Source organism: Pseudomicrostroma glucosiphilum (genome assembly GCF_003144135.1).
Source record: "Pseudomicrostroma glucosiphilum strain MCA 4718 unplaced genomic scaffold BCV69scaffold_11, whole genome shotgun sequence".
In the NCBI taxonomy this organism is placed as follows: domain Eukaryota; kingdom Fungi; phylum Basidiomycota; class Exobasidiomycetes; order Microstromatales; family Microstromataceae; genus Microstroma; species Microstroma glucosiphilum.
Genome location: NW_020289923.1, coordinates 349492 through 370849, shown reverse-complemented (window position 1 = coordinate 370849; position 21358 = coordinate 349492). Strand labels below are relative to the sequence as shown.

Here is a 21358-nt window from a genome sequence, read left to right as displayed (position 1 = left end):
TCGTCAGCACTGAGCATGCTCGCACTTCTTCCCGTCGGAGAATCCTCCATTAGACTACCATCAGATTTGCCTTGAGATTATTCTAGTCCCGTCCGTAGGGCACAACAATCTCATTGTCCTCGTGCGAGAGAGGCCACTTCCATCGCCGAGATGAAGTTCTACATTGATGACCTTCCGGTTATCTTCCCCTATCCCTATGCCTATCCTGAGCAGGTGGCCATGATGAACGACCTCAAGCGCACGCTCGATGCAAATGGCAAGGCTGTCATCGAATCGCCTTCTGGGACGGGAAAGACGGTCTCCCTCCTGAGTCTCATTGTCAGTTACCAAATGCACTATCCTGCCGCAAGGAAGCTCATCTACTGCACCCGTACTGTGCCAGAGATCGAAAAGGTACTTGCTGAGCTGAAGCGTTTGATGGAGTACAGGGCGAGGTACAACGTCTCGGAGGAAATGAAGAAGGATGGTAGTGGCGAAGAGCTACAACTTCCCCTGCCGAAAGGCCAAGGCGAGGCGGAAGATATCCTCGCCTTCGGTCTGTCCTCGAGGAAGAACCTCTGCATCCATCCCAGCGTAGGGAGGGAAAGACGGGGCAACGTAGTAGATGCCCGGTGTAGAGACATGACCAGCGCCTGGGCTTGTGAAAAGGGTAGAGCCGAGCCTGGCAGTGTCGAGCTGTGCGACTTCCACGAGAAGCTGGGCCAACTCGAGCCGGGCCATCTGCTCCCTCACGGAGTATGGACTCTGGAGGACGTCAAGGACTATTCGAAGGAGCAAGGCATCTGTCCCTACTTTGCCATCCGAAGGATGCTGCCCTTCGTCAACATCATCGTCTATTCTTTTCACTATCTCCTCGACCCCAAGATCGCTGAGCAGGTCAGCAAGGAGATGTCCAAAGATTCAATCGTCGTCTTCGATGAGGCCCACAACATCGACAATGTCTGCATCGAATCGCTCTCAATAGACTTGACACGACCTATGCTCGACAGTGCATACCGCTCAGTGGATCAATTAGCAGAGAGAGTAGAGCACGTCAAGGCGACTGACGCTACCAAGCTACAAGATGAATACGCCAAGCTGGTCGAGGGACTTCAACAGAACGAAGACAATCGAGAAGCAGAGACCTTCATGGCCAATCCTATCCTGCCAGATGATCTGCTGTCTGAAGCAGTCCCGGGGAACATCCGAAGGGCGGAGCATTTCGTTGCTTTCCTGAAACGCTTCGTCGAGTACCTCAAGACGAGAATGAGAGTCTTGCACGTCGTCGCCGAAACTCCGGCCAGCTTCTTGCAGCATCTAAAGGACATCACATACATCGAACGAAAGCCGTTGCGCTTCTGTGCGGAGCGACTGCGCATGCTTGTCTCCACGCTCGAACTTACCCGGATAGACGAGTTCGCTGCTCTGCAGAAGGTTGCCGCCTTCGCCACACTGGTGGCCACCTATGACAAAGGTTTTCTGCTCATTCTAGAACCATTCGAGACTGAGAATGCAACCGTACCGAACCCAATCTTCCATTTTACCTGCCTCGATGCAAGTCTGGCAATTGCGCCAGTATTCGAGAGGTTTTCCTCGGTTATCATCACCAGTGGTACCATCAGTCCTCTGGACATGTACCCAAAGATGCTCAAATTCGACCCCGTTGTCCAAGAGTCGTATCCCATGACGCTCACTCGGCAGTGTTTTCTGCCCATGGTTATTACTCGGGGATCAGACCAGATTGCGATCAGCTCCAGGTTCGAAGTGAGAAACGATCCGTCGGTAGTCCGCAATTACGGCTCTATCCTTATCGATTACGCCAAGTGCATCCCCGACGGCATCGTCGCCTTCTTTCCCTCTTACCTCTATATGGAGTCAATCGTGTCTGCTTGGCATGACATGGGCATCCTTGAGGAGGTCTGGAAATACAAGCTCGTCTTCATCGAGACACCAGATGCGCCCGAGACCTCTGTCGCTCTGGAGAACTATAGGCGAGCTTGCGACAATGGTCGAGGAGCCATCCTGCTGTCTGTCGCTCGAGGCAAGGTCTCGGAAGGGATTGATTTCGATCACAACTACGGAAGAGCCGTCATCATGTTCGGTGTACCCTATCAGTACACCGAGTCTCGTATTCTCAAAGCTCGCCTTGAGTTCCTGCGAGACAACTTCAGGATCAGGGAGAATGACTTCCTGACCTTTGACGCTATGCGACACGCGGCTCAGTGTGTGGGACGTGTATTGCGAGGAAAGAGCGATTACGGTCTGATGATCTTTGCCGACAAGCGCTTTGCGAGGGCGGACAAGCGCGCCAAGTTGCCAAAGTGGATCGCACAACAGATCACAGACACCCACTCGAACCTGTCCACCGACATGGCCATTGTGGAGAGCAAGCTCTTCATCAGGAGGATGGCTCAGCCGTACACAGAGAGCAAGAATGGGGTTTCTCTGTGGTCAGTAGAGGATATCGAGCAAAGGCAGCAGCGCGAGCAAGAGCACTTTGAGAAGCTCATGGCCGCGGATGGAATGGACGTCTTCGACGGTGGTGATCTGATCGAATTCGACGATCCGGAGACGACAGCTGCTATGGAGGTGCACGAGAAGGAGCTAGAGTCGAGGGGGAATGAAGTTAGGCGGATCGAGGAGCTGGGGGACGAGGATGATCTAGAAGATGAATTTGATCAGGCTTTCGGCAATGGTGGGGGAGAAGCTGCTGCTATGGAGCTTGATCTCTGAGAAGACCGAGCAGCAGCGCACGCATTGAAGGATTGCTTTGCAAACTTGTACCATCAGCACGGGTGTCATCGCCTCCATGTAATATACACATAGTGACAGTATCATCAGTATCCTGTTCTGGCTTGCCAAGAGGTCGTGATGGTCTCGGTAGCATTGCCCTGACTCCAGGGTCGGTCGACTCCTGCTTGAGATTGACGTCAGCCGTGAACACCCGTGAAACGCTGTGAGAGGAGACAGACTATGTACGGGACAGCGCCAAGACTGACGCAGGTCCAGATGTGATAGGAGTCGAACCTTTGAGAGTTCTCCTGACATCACTACAAAGGTGCGGGGAAGTCTAATGCAATGTGATGCATCTTGAGCCGCCTTTGTTTGCCTGTCACTGCGAGGTGCATCGTGAATCAGCGCTGACGGAGAATCCGAGGCAGGACATGAGGTCACACGTTGAGCAAGTAGGCACTAGACTGATGAGAACAGAGCTTGGCGCATGGTCCTAGCCAGTGCTCATACTCCTCAGGGGCTTGCCCACTGGGCTCCTACCTCACGTCGTCGGTATGTTGCGATGCTGTGGCTGCAGACAGAAGCTCGCTACCGGCGGCGTGGGAGACCGAGTGGCCGCGTCCGCCCAATCGTCAGGAACATGTCACCGCGGAGTGTCAAATGGAGTTCTATCTCCGCCGTCCAACGGAACTTCTATGCAGCTCTGGCCCGCGTCCAGGCCGCGCCTCGTCAGCCACTTTAGCTCATGTGTTGTTCCCTGGGTCCACTCCAACACAGGCGCAACACATACCTCGAGTTGCGAATCTCGCCCAACCTCCCCTCCTTGTCCCGCTACCTCGCCGGCAGAAGAGCAGAGGAGGACGATCATCGAAGCGGAGGAACCAGACTATTGACTAATGCTCTACTCAGGGCAGATACTGGTTGCTGCTCAACCAGGAAAGCCGCCCGCGGTGACGTCCTTGATCCATCATGCCGCCCAGCCCGCCGGCACACCTTCTGTGTAAACGCTAGCCCTCCCCACAACCTGCTCTTTCAGGCCGTCCGGTCCATTACATCCTCCTCCATCCCCTAGCTGCACCCTCTCTCCCCCTCTTCACGTCTCTACCACTCCTTCTCCATCTACTAGGACAGCACCTGCTCATCAAGATCAAGTAAATCCTTACCCCCACACTCTTTTGGAACAACAATCACGCTCTTTCAATTCTAGTCCATCTCCACCAACAAGTCCATCGTGCTCATTACTCTTTGCCTCGCACGGATCCCTAGCAGCAAGAACAAAGCAAGCAAGGAAGAAAGCATTTCAACTCTGCGATCTTCTATACCCGCCCATCCTCACTCCCTATCCTTACATCGCCCAACATGCAACTTCCTCTCAACTCGATTGCGCTTGCCGTCGTCGCCTTCACAGCCGTTGCTTCAGCCTCGCAGCCCAATGTCGGCAGCAGCGGCAACAATCAGCGCTTCATCCGTAAACGAGCCCCCGCTGGACATGGTCTCGCGGCCAGGGCCAGGGCCACTGCAGATGCGTCCCTGCGCCTGGCAAAGAGGGCTTTCAGTGGAACAGGTACCTTCTACAACCCCTCTACCGGTCCCGGAGCATGTGGCAAGACTTTCCAAAAGTCGGACCCCATCGTAGCGGTCAACACCGCCCAATTCGACCTGTCGCTCTGTTACACTTGGATCACCGTCACCGCCAATGGCAAAAGTGTCCAGGCAGAGATTACTGATTCGTGCCCATCGTGCTCCTACGGCGACCTGGACTTCTCGCCCGCAGTCTTCGATCAATTTGCCACTCCTGATCAGGGAGTCTTCCAAATGTCTTGGGTCATGGGCAGCGGTTCGGACGATAGCAAATCGACGAGCAGTAAGCCAAAGACCACACACCACACACCCACCTCGACATACACGCCGCCCAGCACCACGTCCACACCGAAGCCGACCACGAAGCACACCAAGACCACCACTTCGAGCACTCCCACACCGACCACATCTTCTTCCCACTCGACACATAGCACATCCACATCGGCCAGCAGTAGCAGTAGCACCGACGGCACGGATGCTTCCAGCACTTCCTCGGCGGCAACTTCCACGGCAACTGACGATGGCGATGGCGAGGCTGCCTCTCAGACGTCCTCTGGTGACGAATCGGTGGAGACGCTGGGCAGCGGAAGTTCCAACAACTTGGGTCTTCTGAGCGAAGCTGTCGGTGGCTTTGCAGCCATCGCTCAGGCTGTCAGTGATCAATAAGACGCCGAATGAGAGTGACCAAACCCTCGTCGTGATTTGATTGGTGCAGCAACTCAGTTGGTTGCGATCTTCTTCGCACCACGCCATCTTCGCTTTCATCTATCTCTTTGTTTTCTCCTCTTGCTTGTCTCGCTCTCCTTGTACCGCGACGTCGCCTCCCTCCCCTTGCTCAACGCGACTCGACGCATACCCTGCCCAGCTCCGCGACACCAGATCACTAGCACTGGCTAGGTGGTCGGTCCAGCGCTCCGGAAGCGTTGTTGTACGACTTGTTGTATTCACGACTCCTCCATGTTTGCAATATTCACTCTATCTTTGGACTCTTGCAGTCTTTCCCCGCATACCTTTGCCTGTTTGATGATCCTGAGCATGTGTATCTTTTGCGTGAAGTGCTCGAGCGGGTGTGGTGAGCGTAGGCAGGGGGGCGTAGGCGGGAGCGCGGGAGGCGGGGCGAGGCAGAGCCAAAGGCAGGCAACAAATTTTTCGACGTTTCCGCTTCGGCCTCGCAATCCGCCAAAGGGACACACCGTCATTGGCACTTGCACTTCTTCTCAGCTGCTCCCCTCCCAGAACTGGACCATCCTCATCACCAACAAGGCTTTCTTTTGTAGAACAACTTGCGCTCGTACAGCAGCTCTGTTCTCCAGCAGTCGGCTTTGCTCAGCTACTTGGCACGTTTACCCCGACGTACCGCTTTTGAGCCCAGCATGGCCGGTGCAAGTGGGAGCGCTCCTCCGCCCACTGCCAATGGAGCTTCCTCGCGGTCAGCCGCCGCTTCGCCCAAGAAGGTAGCGCCGCAACCGCAAGCCAGGTCGATATCTGATCATGCAGCTAGCAGGAATAGCAATAGAAAGGAAAAGGCGATAGCCAAAAAGGGCAAGCAGGCCGCGACTAGCGCAATTGCTGCAGGGGTGGATAGCATTGGCAAAGCTGCTGGAAAGACGGCTGACTTGAGGTACACGCCCATTGTGCAAGGTCGGGCTAGCTCGCTGCCTGTCGTGTTCACAAAGGACTCTGAGTGAGTAAAGGCGAACAAGAAGAGAACAACAAGTCGCTGTGGGCCAAAGTGACCTGACGTCGTCTTTCCCAATTCTCCTCTCCCTCTTCCAGCTACTTCTGCGTAGCATCCTCTTCTTCTGTCAAGATCCACTCGCGGACCACAGGCGAAGTAGTCTCGACGCTCTCTTCGCTGGACCCCACAGATACTCGTCGCATCGATGCTCGCAGTCTCGCACATACCAACACCATTACTGGTCTTATGATTCATCCTCACAACCCACTGCAAATGATCACTGCTTCGCTGGACGGTACAATCAAGGTGTGGGACTATCTCGATGCCATCATCCTCAAAAACATTGATGTTGGCTACCCTATCACCCACCTTGCTGCCCATCCCACCATCAAGGATTCGGTCTTTGTAGCAGTATCGAAGCCCAAGCATAACCCTAACTCCAGCACGAAGCCCGATCCTTATTCCTTCACCGGAAGGACCAACTCCATCATCTACTCTGTCTCCTTTGCAAACACTGGGAAGAGGTCAGCCGGAGGAGGGGTCATTGCACGCAGACCACGAGAGCTGCTCAGGCTGGGAAAGACCAAGGAGGCTGCAGGACTGCAGGTCTCTCCCGATGGTAAATGGCTCGTGGCGATTGGCAATCGCAAAGTACAGATTGCCTCCACTTCGGCACTGCGGGAAGGCTTCATCAAGTTTGTCTCTGATGAGCGCTTGGTCAGTCTCGCCTTTCATCCCACGGAGCCCAGTTTCGCCACGGGAGACGCAGTGGGAAAGATTAGGATCTGGTACTGTCTGGATGAGAAGTACATTGCTCAGTCGCAACAAGCGGGAGCGGAAAAGCACGCGCCTAGCACCTTGCTCCACTGGCATGCTCATGCCGTTGAGAGCCTGGCATATACGCCCAATGGAGCCTACCTTCTGTCGGGAGGTGAAGAGGCGGTACTGGTGCTGTGGCAGCTAAGCTCAAAGTCGAGGGAGTACGTACCAAGGCTGGGAGCCCCCATCAATAGCATCGCTATTGCCGATGGAACCGATGGCCGGGAGCAGGAGTTCGTTCTGGCATTGGCAGACGGTAGCGTTACATTCGTAGGGGCACTAAACTTGAAGGCGACCAGGTCCTTTGCTCGAGTCAAGATTGGTGAGTACGCAAGAGGGCAGCGATAATCTTACCGTGTGGTGCAGTCGCTGACCTCGAAAACTACCTCTATACTCGTACAGATTCCTCCCGTCACCTGTTGCCGGCATCGAGGTTGTTCTCCATCCCATCTCCATTGGCTGTCGAGCCCTGCACCGGTCAAGTCGTGATGGCTTCTGGCCATCCTTCCAGTCTACAATTTTTTGACGTCGCAAGCGATCGCATTACCTCGGAGCTGGAAGTGGCTCCCTCAAACCGAGTGTCTCGCCCAGATGACACGCCTCTCGAGCCGACTCGGATCGAAAAAGTGGTCTTCTCGTCCCTCACTGTCAACGACGAAGGTTCAGGGCCGGCAGAGTGGATGGCTACTCTCGATTCAAGACGGGGTGGCGGACATCTTGCCGGCGATCTCGCTCTCAAGTTCTGGAGGTACAGCTTGTCTGCTGCGAGATACGTCCTCAACACTCGCATCGATAAGCCACATGCCGAGGGAGTGACCTCCATGTCCTTCAGCCCGCTGAGTCGATCGGAGGATCCCGCATCCCTGCTCTTGGTAACTACCGGTTTGGACAAGAAGGTCAAGACATGGCGCATCGCCTCCCATGCGGCCAGAGGTGGACGATTGGAGACCTACTGGGTCCCGCGCTCCGTCTTTGGCTACCGAGAGACAGTTCCCATGAAGGCCACTTGGTCGCCGGACGGATCACTGCTCGCTGTAGCACAAGGACCTTTCCTCACGCTTTGGGAGCCCATCTCCAATGCTCTCACAATGGCGCTGAGCTGCCCCGAGCTCAAGACGGCCAAAGTGGCTGAGTTCGTGGGCCGGGCGGGACGCTATATGGTTCTGGCCAGCGGGAGGACAATGGTGTTGTGGGATCTTGTGCAGGGAAGCGTCAAGTGGCACAAGACCTTCGATGAGGCCGTCGACAACATTATCGTCGTGGGCAATGGAGCAGGCTGGGCAGCACTGAGAAGCCCAAGCAGCACCGCTGCAGAGGGAGGCAGAAGTCAGAAGTCAAGCACGCTTGTCGAAGTTTACACTCCCCTCTCCTCGGAGCCGGTCAGCACGCATCGCTTGCCATCGATCGGGATTCGAGAAGCTGCTGCTCTGACGACCAGGAGCCACCCGGGAGGAGAAGATCTTTTCCCACGCTTCCTCGCTGTCACGGACACTTTCGAGGTTCTAGACATCGGTACTCCCTCGCTTTCCGAAAGAGCTGTTGCCGGACCCTCTTCCTCCCAGACAGGCAGCACAGCCCAGTCCCTCCGCTCTGTGACAATCAAGCGTCGCACTCTTTTCGACGATCTCTTTGGCTCCACTGCCGATGCGCTCCTCGAGGAACAACAGGAGCAACAGCGTATGCAGGTCCAGGCACAGGCCACAGCGCAGCGCTCCAAGCCGGGCAAGGACATCTTTGCGCTGTTCGATGCACCGCCACATTTGCTGCCGCCTGTGAAGCTGCTGTTCGACAGCTTTGTCCCAATGGTCTTGCCCCCTCGCAGACGGCAGGACGATGTGGGGGCAGCAAAGGTGGAAGAGGCAGGATTGGTAGCTACAGCTGGCGGTGAGGACGAAGATCAAGACATGGCTGGAGCAGTGGCAGGGCCGGATGTTGGAGCGGGAGCGAGTCTACCAGCCCCTCTGCAGGCTCGCACGACGGAGCAGGATGAGGAAGAGATGTCTTTCCTCACAGACCTCTTCTCTGAACAGCTCACCACTCGTCGCTCCGAAGCCACCAGCACCAAAAGCAAGGGCAGCACAGGTACAAGTGCTAGTCAGCAAAAGAAGAGTGCAGCAGTAAGCGCTGCCTCTGCTGCTTCGCCGGCCTCCACACCTAAGTCAAACGGGCACAAGGAAGTAAGCGGGACGCCGCACTCCGTCTCTTCTTCCACCCGAAAGGCGTCCCAGACCTCAACTGGCGGGGGATCTCCTGCTTTGTCGGGCACACCTACACGGTCAGCGGCAGCAAAGAAGAGGAAGAGCTTGAGTTGAGAACTTGTAGTAGGTGTGAAGACGAGGGGTCTTCCACGCATTGCTTGCTTGTTTGTCTATTGTCTGTGCAACATCTTCTCTCGTCGTCACCATTGCTTTCTTTGAACTTGCACAAATCCATCATCAGCATTGCTATCGCGTCTCTTCTGCTGGAACGTGCGCTGTAGCAAAGGCTGGTGATCACGGTGTTTGATTCGGGCTCGGGAAAGTGCTTGTCGAGCAAAGCAAATGGCAGAATACATTTAGCGGGAGTTGAGGGCAATCGTGCAAGGTACATTGTGCCCACTATTCTTCGGGCTTCGGCTTGATAGATAGCCAGCCCGCCAAGAGACCCAGGTTTGCGGTGCGGCCTCGTCCTTTCCGAGGCTCTTTCCGTCTGTCCTGAGGAAGGACGGATCCCGGAAGTTGACTCGATTCCTTGGCGCCTGTATTCTTGTACCTGTCCGCATCCTTTCCTCGGCGTTAGCTTGGTCATCAGTCTTCTCCATCGTCATCGTCATCGTCGTTGCTTATCTTCGTTGCCATCGTCATCGCCATCGTTCTTTGTCCTCTCTCTCGGTCTTGTCCTCAATACTGGCTTGACTTGACTTGTCGTGTCGCCCTCCTTTCCTCTCACCCTTTCTCAATATCCTATACTACGATTCGGAGGGGAAATGGTCTCTCTCCCATACACCTCCTCCGACCTCTCTTTTACCCGCTCTCTAGCAAAAGTAGAGCTCCACGCCCACCTAAATGGCTCCGTCCGTCGCTCCACTCTCGCCTCCCTCGCCCTCGCCCAAGGCCTATCCCCAGACGCGATCATCGCCTCTTCCCAAATCCTCCCCGGGGACACCCGTTCTACCAGTGCGCAATTCTCCGTCTTTCACCTCGCACACAAGTGTATTAGGGGAGCAGAGGTGGTGAGGAGAGTGACTAGGGAGATTTTGGAGGATTGGTCTGAAGATGGAGTGGTCTATGCGGAGATGAGGACGACGCCGCGGGCGCATGAGGAGGTGGGGTTGAGCGTAGAGGGGTATGTGCAGGCTGTTCTGGATGGGTTCCGTGACCATCAAGAAGGGAGCGCTTCCTCTTCCTCTTCGTCAACTTCAACTTCAGAGCCGCGGAGAAGATGTCATGCCCGCTTGATCCTTTCGATCGATCGGAGAGATGGCGCCGAGGTGGCCGAGCGCACAGTAAATCTAGCGCTGCGCCATCGCTCTCAAGGCGTCATTGGTATCGACCTCAGCGGTGATCCTACTCTGGGTCAGTGGTCCAACTGGGAACCAGCATTACGCCGCGCCCGAAGCGAAGGACTCAAAGTTACCATCCATGCTGGCGAGGTACCGGACGCAGACGAAGAGACTTCCCAGATCCTTTCCTTCCATCCCGATAGACTCGGACACGTATGTTACCTTTCTCCAAGTAATGCCAAGAAGCTCGAGGAAACCCAACCGAAGATCCCGCTGGAGCTCTGTCTCACCTCGAATCTACTCGTATGTCCACAAATCGTACCGGAGTATTCTGCCCATCACTTTGCGAAACACTATGCACAAGAACACCCAGTCGCGCTGTGCACGGACGATACGGCTGTTTTTGGGAGCAGCTTGAGTCAGGAGTACGCCATTGCCATGCAGGCATTTGGTTTTTCTAGGGAAGAGACGAAACGGATCGCAAGAGACGCCTTGCAGGCTTCTTTCTTGGACAGGAACGATCCGCTGTGGGCTGAGCTGGAGAGGGTGGTAGGGCAAGAGATGACAATGTAGACGCGGCTGGCTGGCTGGACCCGCCGAAAATTGCGAGGATGAACTCATCGAGTCACACCACTTGTAGATCAGTTTACTTTAGATTGCACAATGAATCTCACGTCAGTATGAATGAGAATATGCAGATACAAGCGAGAGAAGTATGGCAGTGTTCAATGAGCCGGAGCGCAGGCGTGTAGACCAAGCATGCTGATACCTCGTAAGCAGTGCTATGAGCAGATCACAAAGCCTCTGCCTTGAGCATCTCCTCCCGAGTGATAGAAGCCTTGAGACACATGTCGCGGAAAATCGAGTCCTTCTTATCGTACAATACTAGCGGATGATCATACTCTACCACGGCACCCTTGTCCATCACGGCGACCTTGTCGTAGGTGATGATGGTGCGCAGACGGTGCGCAATGCACAAGAGGGTCTTGGTGCCAAATTCGGTTCGAATCGTCTCTTGAATCCTGGCATCAGTCTTGACATCGACGGAGGCAGTTGCCTCGTCCAAGAGGATGATCTGAGAATCCTTGACCAGGGCACGAGCGAGTGAGACGAGGGAACGTTGACCCAGACTGAGATTGCCGCCCTCCTCTTCGACGATGCTGTCGAGGCTGAAGCGCTGAGCTGCCTTCTTTTTGGGCTTCTCCGAACCAGAAGGCAGAGCAATGGCCGAGGTGTCCGCACTGTCGGGCCCCTCTTCAGACACCTCTTCCGAGTCGTCGTTAAGGTAAGCTCTCTTCAGTGCATCGTTCAAACGAGCATCGTCGTACTCTCCGAATGGATCCAAGTTGCTGCGCAACGTACCACTGAAGATGAGGGGGTCTTGCGGCAGCATGGCGATTCGTCGTCGGAGGTCTGCCAGTCCAACCTTGGCTACATCGATTCCGTCAATTTTGACCGAGCCACTGTTGAGCTCGACCAGTCTCAGTAAAGCAGTCAACAGACTAGACTTGCCTGCTCCAGTACGACCGACAATGCCGACCTTCTCACCACCCTCGACATGTAGGTTGACATCGCTGAGCACAAGAGGCAAACCCTCACGGTAGCGGAGCGACACACCCTTGATGTCAATCTCGCCTTGAGAGGGCCAAGAAGCAGGCAGGCCAGCGCCAGTCTCCTGAGACGCCTCCTGGTCGAGCGAGTTGGCGTAGTAGGCGATGCGCTCTACAGAGTTCATGTCGTTCTCGACTTCGGCAACCTGACGAGTCATCCAGGAGAAGGACTGTGCTGTTGAGACGACGTAAGAGAGGGCGACTCCGACTTGAGCGGGCGAGAGGGATGCCGAGGTGGCGGCGACCATGATGGCTACTACGAGCGTCAGAATCGATCCGAGGAAGTCGAGACGGATACCGAGCCATCGCTGATTGACAATGGTGATGAAGTAGGCCCTGTTCTCTTCGTCATTCTTCTTCATGTTCATCTTGACAAAGGACTGGACCTCATTGTAAGCACGAATGACAACCAGACCACTTAGACTCTCGCCGAAATGAGCGTAGAGCGTCGAACGGAGGATGGCGTCGAGTCTCTTGACCTCTCGCGCACTGCTACGGTAGAACATCGCGCCAAAGTAGTAGGCAAAGATGAGGACGGCGACGATGACGACGAAGTAGTGTGTCAGGACAGTAATCAGGATGACACTTCCAGCCACAGTACCCAGGGTGTTCAAGGCCATTCTGAAAGCATCGGCAAGCTGGTTGTCGGCAACGTCAATGTCCTTGGTAAGGATGTTCATAATACGTCCAACGGGCGTTGTATCGAAGAAGGACATCTTGGCGAAAATGATACCTCTCATAGCTTCATGGTGCAGATTGGCACAGGCCCAGAAGCTGAGCATGCTCGTTGCGAAACCCATGGCAAAGGTCATGATGGCTTGAGCGATTCCCAGAGCGGCATAGACTCCCATGTATAGTCCTCGGTGATCGTAAGAGTCACCGAACTGCTGGTCTTGCCAGAAAACCAACCAGTACGAGTTCATCACAGTTGCGCCCTGCATCAGGCAGACGGTGAAGATGACGAGGGGCAGCATATACTCGCCGCGCCCCGCCTTCAGGTAGGACCTGTAGACATCGAAAGAAACAGATCCAGTGTTTCGCTGTTCTCGTGTCATGACACCATCGTCACCAGCGTCCTTCTTCTGCTGCTTCGACTGCAGCTCGTCTGCAGTGGCCTTGGCCGACTTCTTCTTGGCAGTCTCGATTGCTTCCGCCTCGTCTTCGACGTGCGCTTCCACTTCCTCTTCTTCCTCACCTCCAAACTCGGCCATGAGGTTTGCAAAGGCGCCATTGGGACGGGCGCGGAGCTCCTCGTAGGTACCGCTCTCGGCAATGGCACCATTGGTCATGGTCACAATGCGGTCGACGGAGTGAAGGTGGTGAAGTGCGTGCGTAACAAGGATGACCGTCTTGCCGCGAGCCTTAAGATCCAGGATGGCATTCTGGAAGATTGCCTTGCCGACGTGGGCGTCTAGCGCAGAGAGGATATCATCGAAGAGGTATACATCGGCCTGGAAGTACAGAGCCCTAGCGATGCTGACTCTCTGCTTCTGTCCACCACTCAGAGTGATACCTCGCTCTCCAATACCGGTGGAGTCACCGTGAGGAAGAGCTGCAAGGTCGGCATCCAGCTCGGCGAGGCCGACACACCTCCAGTATCGCGTTGCGTCGAACGGCTGGCCAAAGACGATGTTCTCGCGGACAGTGGCAGCTTGAATCCAGGCAGTCTGAGGCACGTATGCGACACCTTGAGTACCCCATGTGACGACACCTCCCTTCTTGGGCATCTCACCCAGGCAGGCAGAGAGCAGAGAGCTCTTGCCGCATCCGACGGGTCCCACGATGGCGCAAAGTTGGCCTTTGGGAATGTTCAGATCAAGGTTGGAGAGCATGAATGGAGCCTGCTTCTCCTCTGGCTTCTCAGAGGAAGCACCATCAGCGAGGTTGGGACCGGCGCGATCTTCTGTCACTGTTGCCTCGGTACTATCACCAGCTACGCCTGCGGCTTGCTCTACCTTGGCCGAATCAGCAGCAGTGATCTTGTCTTTCTTGGAGCGTTTGTTTTCGGCCGCTTTGACCTTGTCTTTCTTGTCGCCCATTCCAACAGCAGCGGTGGGCGGTGTGCTCTCGTACCACTGGAACGTGCCGTCGACGATCTGCAAGGCATCGGCCGACTCGAGGTTGTACTGTGCCTCGTCTTCGATCTGATCTCCTTCAAAGACAACTCTCAAACGGAGGAATGCATTGTATGCGTCCGAACCCGAAGAGAGTGAGAGAGGCAGGAACATAAGGGGCATTCGCAGCAATTGGAAGAGGGTGAGGGCTGTGAAGATCTCCGTGGCTTGCAGATCCTGGCGAACGGTGTAATAGACGACGAAACTGACGACGGCAGCAAGCGTCGGCAACGTGAAAGAGATGGCTTGCTGGATACTTCGCAGAACCAGAAGCTTTCGGATGCCCTGGAGTTCTTTGCGACGAATGAAGGCGAGACGCTTGAGGAAGTTGTTCTCGTAGGAGAAGGACTTGACAATGCGCATACCTCCGAGAAGCTCATTGATGAGCTTGCTCCTCTGATCAGTATACTGCATTGATGCACCTCGGGACGCGAACATTGACCTGACCATGAAGGCTTGCATGGGCATCGAGACCACAAGGAGCGCCAGACCTACAAGTGCCGAGGGTCCAATCTGCACGATGAGGAGGATAACACCGATAGCCAGCTGAATAGGCGTGGTGAAAATGAGAGGTGCCCAGGCAGAGGCAAAGTCGATCCTTGAGACATCCGTCGAGGCGTGATTGAGCAGCTTACCAGGGGAGCGGTCCTTCGGGTTCATCTTTGTTGCTCGCCTGAAGAGACCACCGATCAAGGCGGATCGAGTGAAGACACCCACGGACATTGTCCTAAAGAAGAATTGATGGGTGAATACGGCAGCAATGAACTGCATGAAGAAGAGGAGGAAGGCCCAGCCAATTCCCGCGCCGATGTTCGGCAGCGGCTGGCCAGTAAGATGGGCAGCATATCGCTCCTGTCCGAAAGCGATGATCTTGCGAAGCACGAGGGGAGCCGTCATCTGCGCAGTGTCACCAAGTACCTTGACTCCCACACCGGACCAGAGCATCCACGACATCTGCGGATGGAGTGATCCGATGAGCGAAGCTCTTTGCCACCCGCTGAAGTTCTTCGGCTTAGGTCCGGTAGGAGCAGATCCTGGCTTTCCGCCACCACCTTTGCCCTTCTTCTTGGGCGCAGGCGGATCCCATGCTCCGGGAGGTGGCGCGGCCCTCCAACGAGCCTCCCTCTCCGCATAGGAAGGGTTGTTCTTGCCTCTCCTCCCCGTAACAGTACGGAAAGCAATTGAAGTTCGCCAGCGTAGCGACTTTGTGAACCCGACGGGGATCTCGCCTGCAGCGAGCTTCTTGTTGTACTGCTTGGCTACCTCGGCCCGCCTGTCCCATTCGTCGATCAACAATTGGGAGGATCTGCTGCTCTCACGATCGGGATGGAGCTTGTTGAGATCTGTAGCCTCTAGAGCACGCTTGTAGCCGAGAACCATGATCGGCGTAGCCCACTGGAAGGTGAGCTTACTGATGATATTGGCAGAGATGATTGGCGACGGCTCCGCTTCGTCCATGGTAAGCGGCGGCGGCGGAGGAGCTGTACGAGGCCGCCAGAATTGCCAGACATGCTGTCGTATCCTCGCATCAGTCTTGCGGCGATTGCCGGGATTGTACTTGTATCCTTGAGGCTTTTCTTCCTCTTCTCCTGACTCCTTGGCCTCGTTGTCATCGACCTTCTTCTCTCCATCCAGGGAATCGGCCGGGCTCAAGCCGGCGACATCCGGTTCTGGGCTGCGCGCGGAGCGGGATGATGATGATGATGAGGGGCCAGCGGCATTTTGATCAAGTGAGGCGACCTTCTCTGCGTCTCCCATACGTGAGGTCGAAAGAGAGGGAGCTGCCATAATAGTGAGGGGGTGCGAGGGGTGATGGGGCTGCGAACGACAGTGGGGCTGAACGCCCTATGGATAGTCTGTTAAATGAGCTTTCCGAAGCTGCTTCTGCAAGATCCCTCAGCAACCTGTGTACGCTCAGCAAACTTAATTCCCGACTGAGCGATGGAGGTGAAGAAGTGATTTGCCGCTCCGGAGTAGGGTAAGGCGTGGCGAGTCCGGACTCTTGAATTATAAATCCACTCGGCCTCAGTAGATGGTGAGAAGATGCAAGGGAACGCGGGAAGAATGAGGAGAAAGATGGAATATGGAGGAAGGAAGATAGAGGAGTCAGGACCAGCCTAGTATTGCTGAGCCCCGTTTCTAAGGTCAGCAGCGTGTCGAGGTAAAGGGATGAGTGGTGGCTCCCGCCCCCTAAGGGTCTGCTGCTGCTGCTTGTGTCCGGGTGCGGGAATCTTGGTCAGGCTCGCCTCCCCTGCGCCACGCGGAACGGTGCAACCCTCAGCGGCTTCGGACCATCGGCGGACGTAAGGCATCGGCATTGGCGCCGCGACACGGACTGAGCACTCAAGCCGAGCCCGAAGGCAAGGAGAGGTGAAGGTTCGGCAAGGGTGTCCCCCAGCACAACACGTCGAGTCACACGTCGAATAGCTCCGGGCGAACATCAGTCTACGAAGTCTCCGGAGGAATGCGCTGATTGCTTGGCTACTCCGAGATAACAGTCGCTTGCACAAGTGCAGCTTGCCTTCGGAGGAGATTCCCGAAGCAATGCTACGGCACCGTCCTTTGCTCTATCCATTCATCTCGCCCAGACCGCACTGACTGACTCCGTCGGTCCGTTGCTAGGTCGACGAGATCGACACAGTCTGGTCGGAACAGCATCACAGCGAAGCTGTGGCCATGTCAAGAGCAAAGAGTAGAGTGTCAGGGCTTGAGAGTGTCACCATGCGCCCACAAGTCCGCTACTAAGCGAACTCACTTCCGTTCCGCTGCGTCGACCAGACTCTTGAGCTCCCCCTCCCCCAAGCGCTTCTCGAGCTCCTTACGGTCCACGCTGACTTCCCACGGACGCTCTCTATCGCTCAAGCTGGCATGTTCGTTCTTACCGGGCCAGCTGTCTGCAGCTACGAGCTCATTGTTGTGAGGGTGGAGTGAGCCTGGTTCCGGTCGGTACAGAGCAGCGAAGAGGGACGGTGAAAGGCACTTGAACAGACCTAGACGGACGCGCTGCCAATCGAATACGGCAGTCTCGTCCTTGGCCGAGAGCGGAGGGGGCTTGAGCTCTGAACCCGGGAAGAGGTCGACCGAGGGGTGGTCGGGATGGGCTAGGACGTACAGAGATCCTGTGAGCCGTGCCTGAATAAAGATCGAGGCAGGGCAAGTCAGAAGCTGTCTCGGGTCCTCACTGCAGAGACACCTCGTCGAATCTGTCTCACTTGCAGCTGCTTGTTCGGAAAGTACCACACAACAGCCGCACCGCTACTCTGCATTGCCTCCCTGACTTTCTGAGATCTCGCATCGGTAGTGAACAGCATAGTCGAAGTTGATCCGAAGCGCTCGTCAACGTAGTCCCCTCCCTCTGACCCAACACCCTCTATTGGCTCATTGAGAAAGCATCGATGCCCCACAGTACGATTGAAGGGTGTGATTCGCTGAGTGGTAGCATCATACACCGCCGTCGCGAGGGAATAGTGGCCTGCGAGTACCACGAGAGAGGCATCAGTGGAAGCCCATGCGCTACCAGCGGTCCTCCCTTCAGGCCCGATGACGATGCTCACCTACTCCTGGCGGCCCCTCTCTGACAGCTTTCCTTATGATCTCTTGCCACCTCGGACATGCCTTTGGGCTACTCTCACTCATTCCGCCGCGGCTGCCCGAGAATTGATGCAGGTGGGGACAAGTGAAAGAGACTATCCTGATTACGCGGCGGACATGGACTGGTCAAAGCAAGGTGGAGGCTACCACGGCTCGAGTACCACAAAGCGAGACCTCGGAGAGGACATCACTCTCACGTAATCATCTTCTTGCACATGTTATGTGAGCCACGAAACAACTTCCAGTCGAGATCGTTGCAAGGTTAAGCGCAGTTCGGCGAAGTCTATCTCGAGACCATCAGTGCGGGTGTATGATTTTAATGCTGAATAGCCCTCGGAAGGGCGCTATAATACAGATGGGCAGACCAGTGTAGGATTCATGACTTCACAAGAAGGCTGATCGTTTTTAAGCTGCAGCAGCCTTTGGCTTCTTGGCTGTAGGAGGCAAAGGATGCGTGGCAGAGCATGAGGCAGTCAGCAAATACTCCTGGACTCCTGGACTTCAATTCCCCAAGAGTTGCACCCTCTGCTCCTTTTCACAGGACTCACCTCCGTACTTGCTCCTACTTGTTGTCCTACCTACTACACCAGCGAAATCCAATGCCCCCCTCACCAAATGGTATTTGACACCAGGCACATCCTGCACCCTTCCACCCCTCAGCAGTACAACCGAGTGTTCCTGCAGATTATGTCCCTCACCAGGGATATACGCTGTGACGATTCGTCCATTGGAGCAGCGCACACGAGCGCACTTCCTGATGGCGGAATTGGGCTTCTTGGGCTTTGTGGTGAAGACCTTTGCGCAGACGCCCTTTACGAAAGGGGCTCCTTCCAGGGCGGGGGATCGATTGACCGGGGGACGATGCGGTTTGCGGGCGCCGCGCAGGACTTGCTGATAAGTCGTACTGAGGAGAGGAGAGGTCGAAAAGGTGCGTGGGACGGGGAGGGAGGAGGTCGAGGCGATTGCAGAGGCGGAGCCAGTGGTGGGCGTAGAGCGGAGAGAGAGGGACCGCAAAGCGGTGCGTAAGAGAGAAGTCGAAGCCTGAGAAGTCACGGGAAGCAACAGAAAGGTCAGCCAATACAGCTCACAGCATCCATCAGAGGGAAATTTAGACTCACCATTGCCTCAAGATCTGGCAGGTCGAGGTGTTGCTGTTTTAATAAATCAAAGTGAGAAGAATATATATGGACGGGTCTCCAAGATGACTGCCCTCTGTCCGTGAGACTTTCTTGCGCGCGCGGCTGACTTACGCTGACCCCGGAAGGAGAGCATCTCAAGGGGGAGCTACTGATCCTAGCAGCCAAGGACTTCCACTCACACGACTAGTCTGAGGCCACGAACACAGATGCCGATGAAGAATGGTGAATTGGTGTAGAGTGTATGATAAAAGAAAACTACGCAACAACAAAGGAGCCACAATCCGGGAAAGGGGAACTGATGACCGCCACCAACTCTATCCCTGCCACACTACTCCTGCGCTACATTTATTTACTCCTTCTTCTGTTCTCCCTCGCCCTCCTTCGGTTGCTCGCCCTGCTGACTCCTGCTCTCGTACACCTTCTTGAACAGCGACAGCGAAGCCTGTTGCAGCTCATCGATCTTCACACGGATCGTGTCTGCTGCCAGTCCCTCCTCACCAGCCTGGCCACGGGTGGCCATCTCCTCGACCTCCTTGATCAGGGCCTCAACCTTCTCAGCCTCGGCCTTGTCGATCTGCTCCTTGAACTCTCCGAGAGCCTTGGTGGTCTCTGCAGACACACTCTGGGCACGGTTCGACTCCTCAATGACGGCCTTGCGAGCCTTGTCGGTCTCAGCGTACTGTTCGGCATCGTTCACCATCCTCTCGATCTCGTTGTCGCTCAGACCAGAGCCGGCGGCAATGGTGATCTGGGCGTCCTTGTTGGTGGCCTTGTCACGGGCAAAGACGTTGACGATTCCGTCTGCGTCAATGTCGAAGGTGACCTCGATCTGAGGCACACCCTTGGGCGCAGGGGGGATACCAGTCAGCTGGAAGTTTCCGAGCAGCTTGTTGTCCCTGACGAGCTCTCGCTCTCCCTGGTAGACCTGGATGTCGACAGCAGACTGTCCGTCAGCAGCAGTCGAGAAGACCTGGCTCTTCTTGGTGGGGATGGTGGTGTTCCTGTTGATGAGACGGGTAAACACACCGCCGAGAGTGTTGATACCGAGGGAGAGGGGAGTGACATCGAGCAGCAGGATGTCGGTCACCTGACCGGACAGAACACCACCCTGGATGGAAGCACCAATGGCGACAGCCTCATCGGGGTTGACACCCTTAGAAGGCTCACGCTTGAAGATGTTCTTGACGGTCTCCACGACCTTGGGCATTCGGCTCATACCACCGACCATGATGATCTCCTGGATGTCGCTGGGCTTGACATTGGCGTCGGAGAGAGCCTTCTTGCAAGGGTCGACAGTCCTGTCGATCAGCTTGCCCACCAGCTTCTCGAGCTGAGAACGCGACAGCTTCGAGTTGATGTGCTTGGGTCCAGATGCGTCGGCAGTGATGTAGGGGAGGGAGATGTCGGTCTGCGAAGTGGAAGACAGCTCAATCTTTGCCTTCTCGGCAGCCTCACGGATACGCTGAATAGCCATGCGGTCCTTGGAGAGGTCAATCCCGCTGTCCTTCTTGAACTCGGCAAGGAGGTGCTCAACGAGCACGATGTCGAAGTCTTCACCTCCCAGGTGAGTGTCACCATTTGTCGACTTGACCTCGAAGACACCCTTCTGCATCTCCAGAATGGAGACATCGAATGTACCTCCTCCCAAGTCGAACACGGCGATTACCGATGCTTCCTGCTTGTCGAGACCGTAGGCCAAAGCAGCAGCGGTAGGCTCGTTGATGACACGCAGGACATCAAGACCGGCGATGGTACCGGCGTCCTTGGTGGCCTGCCTTTGCGAGTCGTTGAAGTAAGCAGGGACGGTGATGACAGCGTGCTTCACGGGCTTGCCCAGGTAAGCGGCAGCGGTCTCCTTCATCTTTCCAACAACGAAGGCTCCGATCTGAGATGGAGAGTACTTCTGGCCCTGAGCTTCCACCCAAGCATCTCCGTTGGAGTGAGGTACAATCTTGAAGGGAACGTTGTCAATGTCCTGCTTGGTCTCCTTGTCCTGGAACTTGCGTCCAATGAGACGCTTTGTGGCGAAAAGGGTGTTCTCGGGGTTGACGACAGCCTGACGCTTAGCCGGCACACCAACCAGGCGCTCTCCGTCTTTTGTGAAGGCTACCACCGAGGGCGTGGTACGTCCACCTTCCGAGTTCTCAATGACACGAGCTTGCTGACCCTCCATTACCGAGACACAGGAGTTGGTGGCTGGAAACAGGAGAAGAGGCAGGTGAGCTACGCTGGACCCCAAAGAATGCTCTGACAGCTCGCGAAGTAAGACTCACTTCCCAAGTCGATACCGATGACGCTGCCCTGGACCTTCCCTGAATTGAAACGAGCTCCCAGAGGGGCCATTCGCTGTAAGTGGCGGAAAGGGCAAAGGCGACAAAGAGGTCAGTACATGGATTTGTGGCAAGCGGATGAGGACCTGATGGCCTGAGCTACGAGTGGCAAGCTCAAAAGCGATTCTTATCCTTCGCTCTCGTAGCCTGCGACTTGACGATTACGATTCTAGCTTTGTCTACTCACGGCAAAAGAAGGCTGAGCTGCTTGACGGTAAAGGGGTTGCGAGACCGCTCGTGCGGTGGAGGGCGCAGCGGCCCGGAGACCTCTTGCTAGACCGTACATGGTAGGTATGTATCAGC

At 55.6% G+C, this 21358-nt stretch overlaps 8 protein-coding genes across 8 annotated transcripts; 4 read left to right on the top strand and 4 right to left on the bottom strand.

Moving 5' to 3' along the window:
* The first annotated feature begins 39 nt into the window (after nt 1-39).
* On the top strand, nt 40-2819 carry BCV69DRAFT_284115 (putative RAD3-DNA helicase/ATPase). The gene has a single exon (XM_025492929.1). The coding sequence runs from the start codon at nt 151-153 to the stop codon at nt 2710-2712; it is 2562 nt and encodes an 853-aa protein (XP_025346646.1). The 5' UTR covers nt 40-150; the 3' UTR covers nt 2713-2819.
* A 1435-nt stretch (nt 2820-4254) lies between these two features.
* On the top strand, nt 4255-4536 carry BCV69DRAFT_233354 (hypothetical protein; the record flags this gene model as incomplete). Its single annotated transcript, XM_025489860.1, has 1 exon — nt 4255-4536. A coding segment is annotated over one exon (282 nt), but the record flags the coding sequence as incomplete, so codon positions are not given.
* Nucleotides 4537-5479: 943 nt separating this feature from the next.
* Nucleotides 5480-9344, top strand: BCV69DRAFT_284113 (WD40 repeat-like protein; the record flags this gene model as incomplete). The annotated part of the gene is made up of 3 exons (XM_025492928.1): nt 5480-5977; nt 6070-7112; nt 7193-9344. Coding segments are annotated over exons 1-3 (3259 nt in total), but the record flags the coding sequence as incomplete, so codon positions are not given.
* A 411-nt stretch (nt 9345-9755) lies between these two features.
* On the top strand, nt 9756-10978 carry BCV69DRAFT_303339 (putative adenosine deaminase; the record flags this gene model as incomplete). Its single annotated transcript, XM_025494646.1, has 2 exons — nt 9756-10180; nt 10211-10978. The coding sequence occupies 2 exons, from the start codon at nt 9756-9758 to the stop codon at nt 10842-10844; spliced, it is 1059 nt and encodes a 352-aa protein (XP_025346643.1). The 3' UTR covers nt 10845-10978.
* Nucleotides 10979-11064: 86 nt separating this feature from the next.
* Nucleotides 11065-15753, bottom strand: BCV69DRAFT_250946 (putative YOR1-ABC transporter; the record flags this gene model as incomplete). The annotated part of the gene is made up of 1 exon (XM_025490401.1): nt 11065-15753. One exon carries the CDS (start codon nt 15751-15753, stop codon nt 11065-11067), a length of 4689 nt encoding a protein of 1562 aa, XP_025346642.1.
* A 993-nt stretch (nt 15754-16746) lies between these two features.
* On the bottom strand, nt 16747-17631 carry BCV69DRAFT_300306 (hypothetical protein; the record flags this gene model as incomplete). The annotated part of the gene is made up of 3 exons (XM_025494444.1): nt 16747-17127; nt 17208-17467; nt 17550-17631. The coding sequence occupies 3 exons, from the start codon at nt 17629-17631 to the stop codon at nt 16747-16749; spliced, it is 723 nt and encodes a 240-aa protein (XP_025346641.1).
* A 456-nt stretch (nt 17632-18087) lies between these two features.
* On the bottom strand, nt 18088-18776 carry BCV69DRAFT_272104 (ribosomal protein S12; the record flags this gene model as incomplete). Its single annotated transcript, XM_025490967.1, has 2 exons — nt 18705-18776; nt 18088-18627 (listed from the first exon to the last, which is right to left on the bottom strand). Exons 1-2 carry the CDS (start codon nt 18705-18707, stop codon nt 18088-18090), a joined length of 543 nt encoding a protein of 180 aa, XP_025346640.1. The 5' UTR covers nt 18708-18776.
* Nucleotides 18777-19074: 298 nt separating this feature from the next.
* BCV69DRAFT_300304 (heat shock protein 70) lies at nt 19075-21341 on the bottom strand (the record flags this gene model as incomplete). The annotated part of the gene is made up of 3 exons (XM_025494443.1): nt 19075-20921; nt 20999-21071; nt 21243-21341. The coding sequence occupies 3 exons, from the start codon at nt 21339-21341 to the stop codon at nt 19075-19077; spliced, it is 2019 nt and encodes a 672-aa protein (XP_025346639.1).
* Between the last annotated feature and the right edge of the window lie 17 nt (nt 21342-21358).

Excerpts from the sequence above, each read along its gene's own strand:
- BCV69DRAFT_284115 (XM_025492929.1), top strand. The coding sequence starts at position 151 with ATGAAGTTCTACATTGATGACCTTCCGGTTATCTTCCCCTATCCCTAT.